The 6000-nt window shown below is 60.4% G+C and overlaps 1 protein-coding gene across 1 annotated transcript in view; it reads right to left on the reverse strand.

Moving 5' to 3' along the window:
* Positions 1 to 4722, reverse strand: part of Slco5a1 (solute carrier organic anion transporter family member 5A1) — a 122722-nt gene extending 118000 nt beyond the window's left edge. Inside the window, exons 1-2 of the mRNA XM_048358677.1 lie at positions 4180 to 4722; positions 3106 to 4087 (exon numbers count right to left, since the gene is read on the reverse strand). Coding sequence (XP_048214634.1) covers positions 3106 to 4087; positions 4180 to 4722 — 1525 coding nt within the window. The remainder of the gene's footprint in view (positions 1 to 3105; positions 4088 to 4179) is intronic.
* Positions 4723 to 6000: the final 1278 nt, after the last annotated feature.

Consider the following 6000-nt stretch of genomic DNA (forward strand, 5'->3'; position numbering starts at 1 on the left):
TCATGTATGTATATATATATATCTCATAATGGAACCTGATAAAATTGTTTAAAAGGAAAAGGCTTAAAGAAGAATATACTTGATGACTGCACATTGATTGCACACATGTATGTATCACAATGAAATCTCTTTATGCGATTTATTCTTACTAGTAATTTTTAAATCAACAATGTGAAAATTCACTTGCTGTTTCTCTTATTGGTGAGCAACACTCCAGGAACTTAAATATCAGGGTCTTTAGTAGATACTCTCTCGTTTTCAGAGGTCTATGCTTTTGATGGAAATTCGTGTCAATGTATACAAAGGTGGGATTGAACAGAGGTACAGGTTGTTTGTATGTTTGGTGCTGGTCCTAGATAGATCTTGAACTCAGGGCTGGGCACTGTCCTTGAGTTAGTTTTTTGTTTTGGGGTTTTTTTTTCGGCTCTCAAGGCGAGCACTCTACCACTTAAGCCACAGCTCTACTTCCAGCTTCTGGTAGTTAACTGGAGAGGAGTCTCAGAGACTTTCCTGATCTGGCTGGCTTCAAACTCTGATGCTCAGATCTCTGATCCTCCTGAGTAACTAGGATTACAGGCCTGAGCCACTGGCCCCAGCTGGGCAGAACTTTCCTCTGAATTTATTCCAGCCTTGGCATGAACCACCAATTTACAGGAAACACAAGGTTTGGAGGAACAAAGTAAGTTACACCATCAGGAAATAATCAGATAAGTCAAGCATACGGAACATTTTACATGTCAGCTAGTCTTATCCTTCAAAAGAATCCATGCCATAGGGGGGGAAAACAATTGAGACACTGTTCTGGATTATAAAAGGCTACAATCAAAGCAGCCAAAGACAATGTGTGAGCCTTCATTGATTTATTTTTTAATAGTAACTATAAAAGACTTTAAGGAGACAGTTAAGAACATTAGAATTTAAACTGGATATGTTATGATAGTGGGTGATGATTATTGGCTTTCTTAATATATCAATACATCTGAAATTATTTTTAAAAAGTATTTTTATCCAGTAGTGCTGGGAATCAAACCCAGGGCCTCTTATAAGAGTCAAGAACTCTACCAATGAGCTATACCCCAGCCCCAGAAAGCCCATATTTTTAGAGACACATACTAAAGCTTAGAGCTGTCTTAGTACTGACAAAAGGCTTAGTCCCCACCTATATACACCACACACATACGAGAGAGATTAGTGCAGTAAACATGACAAAAAGAACAAATATTAATCTAGACAGTGGGTAGATTCATTATACTGAAGTTCATTACACTATTGTTTCAAATCTTCTCTGTGTTTCAAGATTTCATGAAGGCAAGATAACAAACATTCTTCTCTGTCCAGAATGGAAATTTCTTTCTCTTACATTTAATAATCAAGAATGTTATTAAATTCTGTCCTGGTGCGTTCAGTCAGTTACCAGACACTCCTCGGACTCCACCACCCACTACTAACAGCTTAAGGGACTAATGCCTGGACTGAGGATGGAAGACTTGGTTATCCCTCTTACACTGGGTATCTTTTTCACTTGCCTCTGAAAGCCTTTTTATTCCACACCAAGATCCTACCAGCACACAGCTAGTAAGCTACTAAATGCAGTTGGAATTTGACTATTTACTATTCCAACTTAGTATAAAGTAAGATCTTTGGTCAAATTTTGGTTGGACTCCAGTACAGAAACAGAAGGGCAGACATCTATCTCATGTAGTATACTGCGCCTTCTCGTCTCTTTAGAGGTGAGTCTCAACAAGGCAGGCATGGTGGCTTACTCCCAACTGCTAAGGAGGACCTAGGGCAAAAATAGACCACCTTCTATGAAAAAGACACTAAAAGCAAAAGGGCTGGAGATATAGTTCAAGTGGTAGAAAGCTTGAACACATGACCCCAAGTTCAGTACTCAGTACCACACACACACAAAGTGCTGTTTGGGAAGAGCAGCTACCACAGAGAGGTGCCAACAACCACACGGATTTATTTCTAGGAAGTAAAGTAGCCTCAACTCTAACCTCCTGGCCTCACATGAGCTACCTATACTTAAGCCTTCAGGTCAATTCAACAAATCTAAGAACTTCTTCTCTTCAGAAGACAGTAGTGAATTCCTCAATGTCATGTCACTGAGGGGCTGCAACTCACAATAAAAATAGCTTTGCATAATAAAACTTAAAACCTTCAGTGTTGCTTGAACGTAACTTACTCATCTGTTCTTATTGGGGCTGGGGGTGGAGTAGTTGTATTATGCTCAGTGCAGGTGATACATAAAGAATGCATGCATGAGGTAACTAAAGCATGCTTTCTGCCATCTGTCTACTTGGGAATTAGAGGTGAGAGTAAACGAAAGTAGTCATTCTAAACCTCACATGTTAATGATTTCTTTCCTTCCTGAAGGAAGTTCTAAGAGGGACAGCCGTGAGACGATAAACTTGACAAAGTGTAGATTTCATAAAGGTAGGCAGCAAGGGGGGGAGGGAGGGAGGGAGGGAGGGAGGGAGGGAGGGAGAGAGAGAGAGAGAGAGAGAGAGAGAGAGAGAGAGAGAGAGAGAGAGAGAGAGAGAGTGTGTGTGTGTGTGTGTGTGTTAGTTCCAGAGTTAAAAGTTTGCATCACTGGGAAAAAGATGAACGAGTCTGAAAATCAGTTCCTAGAATTCTCAACTATTCGATTCTCTCCCAAACAGGAAACCCATCCAACTAAAGCTAAGACGTAATATAAAAGACACTTTAGCCCGGTGTCGGTAGCTCAGGCCTAGAATCCCGGCTGCTCAGGAAGCTGGGATCTGAGGATCACGATTCAAATCCACCCTCGGTAGATAACCCTCTCTAAGAGACTCTTCCCCACAGTGAAGGAACCGAAAGCTGGAGGTGGAAGTGTGGGCCAAGCGGGAGAGTGCTGGCCTTGAGTCAGGAGAAGTGAAGCCCGGCAAGCGCTCGAGGCCGCGAGTTCAAGCCCCTATACCATGGGACACACGCACACCCACTCATGCCCACGGACGAAGCCCCCGGCCCGCTCTGCTCGAGCGCGGGAAGGCGCCTTTCAGGTCCACGGGGGAGAGGACAGGGACGCCTCCCCGTGAGTTGACCTCGACCCCGACGTGCGGAGGAAGGGGGGCGTCTCACCGAGGTACAGGGATGCGTTTTCTTTCTTGACGTTGTCGTCTAGGTAGGTGGGTCCCAGGGTGTAGATGGGCGTGGAGCCCATTCCGATGAGGACCTGCGCGCCCACGAACAGGGCCACGTAGAGCCAGTGGCCGCTCCCGGCCGAGTCGGCGGGGCAGGGCGGGGGCTCCGCGGGGGCGGCGGGGGCGGCGGGGGCGCCGGCGCGGCACAGGCCGTCGGCGGCCGCGGAGGCGTTGGGCTCCTGGGCCTGGTAGGCGGGCGCCACGAAGTGCGGCAGCGCGAAGAGCGCGGCGCCCAGCGCGATGAGGAGCCCGCCCAGCGCCAGCCACAGCGGCCGGCGGCCGCGGCCCCCGAAGTAGCTGACGAACACCACCACCGCCAGGTTCCCGATGTCGAAGCAGCTGACGAGCAGCCCCGACTCGGAGCTGCGGAGGCTGTAGCGCCGCTCGATGGTGGTGATGACGCTGCTCAGGTACCCGGACACCATCAGGGCCTGGATGAAGGTCAGGCCGCACACGCACACCAGGAAGCAGCGCGAGTCCGTGAGGGCGGCGTGCGGGCGCCGGGCCCGGGGGGCCGCGGCCGGCGGGGGGCCCGGCGGGGGGCGGGCGCGGCCGTGCAGCGACGGCAGGCTCTTAGAGCGCGGCGGCGCGCCCGGCTCGCCCCGCTCCCGGACGGCGTCCGGCGGCCCGGCCCGGCCGTCCATGGCGCTCGGCAGCGCCGCGCGGCCGCCGGCCCCGCGCCGCGGCTCCGCGGGGCGGCGTCTCACCGGCAGCCCGGCGCGCGGGGCATCCCCACAGCCGCGGGCGGGCGCGCGCCCCGGGGGCCCCGGGGGCCCGGCGCTGGGCACGGGGGGGGCGTCCGCCTGGGGGCTCGAGCTGCCGGCCCGCGCCCCGGCCCCGGGCGCATCCCCGCCGCGTCCCGCGTCGCCGCCCCCGGGGACGCCGGGTCCCCACCGTCCGCCGGGGCGGGAGCCGCCCACCTGCAAGGAAGGGGAGGGAGGGCGGTCAGCGACGCGCGGCCGGCCTCGGCGTCCCGACGCCCCGGGGCGGACGGAGCGCGCGCCGGGCTCGCCTCCCCCGGCGGCGGCCGCCTCCGCCCGCCCCCGCCCGCCCCGTCGCCGCGGAAGGCGCGTCCGCTCCCCGCGCGCTGAGTGCCGACCTGGCCGCTCGGACGCGCGCGCCGCGTCTCCGGCCCGAGGGCGCCGACCGCGACCCCTCCGCACGCCCGCTCCGCGCCCGGGGAGAACAAAGGCAAGTTTTTCCTAAGCGCCCCGCGCAGCCCTCGTCTCCCTCTGAGGGAGGAAGCCACGTGTGCGGAGGGGCGCGCGTGCCGCCCCCTCGGGCGCCGGCACGCGGGCTCGGGGCCCCGCTCCCCGCCGGCCCCACGCGGCGGCTCCGCCTTCCCGGCGCCGGGAACCCCGCGCTCCGCCCCGCCGCCGCCGACGCCGGGCCGCCCGGGGCACCGCGGGCCGAGCCCCGGGAAGCCGAAGGCGGCGGACGCCGCCACCAAACAAAGAGACGCCGGCGCCACGCGCGGGAGCGCAAGCGCGCGCGCCCCAGCCGGCTCGGCTCCGCACACGCGGGCGGGCGGGCGGGCGGACCGGAGCGGTGCCATTGGCCAAGCGCACCCCCGGGAACGCGGGCCGTGGAGTGCGCTGCGCGTGCGCGGGGACGGACACACACACACACACACAGCCCGTGGGCACGTCGGGACCCGCGCGCGGCCCGGCACTCCGGCCGAGTTCCGCGAGTGCCCCACGCAGGGCTAACCCCGGGCCGAGTGCGAGCGTGGGGCGCCGCGCCTTCGGGGCGCTGCGGGGAGGGAGCTCGGGTGGGGGGCGCCCGGGTGGACACCGCGCGCGCGCTCGCCCCCGTCCCCCCCCCCCCCCGGGAAAGCCCCGCGCCGCGCCGGGAGATCCGTGCCCGGGAGCCGCCGCCAGGGCCGGGGACCGGAGCCGAAGCCCCGGGGCGCCCCGCGCGGCCGCGCGCCCCCACGCACGTGCGCACACGCGGAGCCCGCGCGGGGCCGGAGCGGCCGGGCGCGCCGCGCAGCCGCGGCTACTCACCCGGAGTCGGGGCCGCCGGGCGGGCGGAGCGCGGCGGCAGGGAGGCGGGAGCCGCCGCCGGAGGCCGCTCCGGGGACGGGCACCCCGGCTCGGGTGGACTCTCCCCGCCCCGGCCCCCCGCGCGTCCCCCGAGCCTCGCCGCTCCCCGCGGACGCGGAGGGCGCAGGCGCGCGGGCGGCCGCCCAGCCCAGCCCAGCGCTCGGCCCCCCCCCCCCCACCCCGCTGCCCGGCCCTGCCCCGGCACCGCACCGCGGGGCAGGGCGAGGAGGGAGCCCCCGCCCACCGCATGAAGAAAACGCGCCGCGCCTTTCTCCCTCGCCACGAGCCGAGCGGGACCCGATCTCCGGTGTGGAGCGACCGGTGTTCTGCAAACAGCCTGGAACCGCGCGGCACCCTGTGGACCACGAGCTCCCCGACACGCGCCCCCCCCCCCCCCGCCTCACCCCAAGCCCGGGGGCGCGGACGGGAAGAGGCGACCGGATCGCTTCGGGACTGCAGGGAGGGGGCCGAGCAGGACGCGATGCCGAGCGGTTCAGAACTTGGGCATCGTCTGTCCTGAGGAGCTGTGATTGTGGCTTCCCCGCAGGCAGCTGGCTTCCGTAGTGAAGTGAGGAGAGGCCCCTCGTGGACGCCAAGCTGGGAGGCAGATCCCCCCACCCCCCCGCGGATGGGGTGGTCCAGATGTTCTCAAGGCCCTCGGTTGGTTGAGTGCAGCCCTAAGATCAGGACGCTGTCCCAGCTGCCGCAAAAGAACCACACAGAAGAACAGAAGGGCAGTAAGGAATAGGAGTGGAGAGGCTGGAGGCGGGGAGTAAGGAGGGGTCCCG

The sequence above is a fragment of the Perognathus longimembris genome, chromosome 12 (genome assembly GCF_023159225.1).
Source record: "Perognathus longimembris pacificus isolate PPM17 chromosome 12, ASM2315922v1, whole genome shotgun sequence".
Classification (NCBI taxonomy): domain Eukaryota; kingdom Metazoa; phylum Chordata; class Mammalia; order Rodentia; family Heteromyidae; genus Perognathus; species Perognathus longimembris.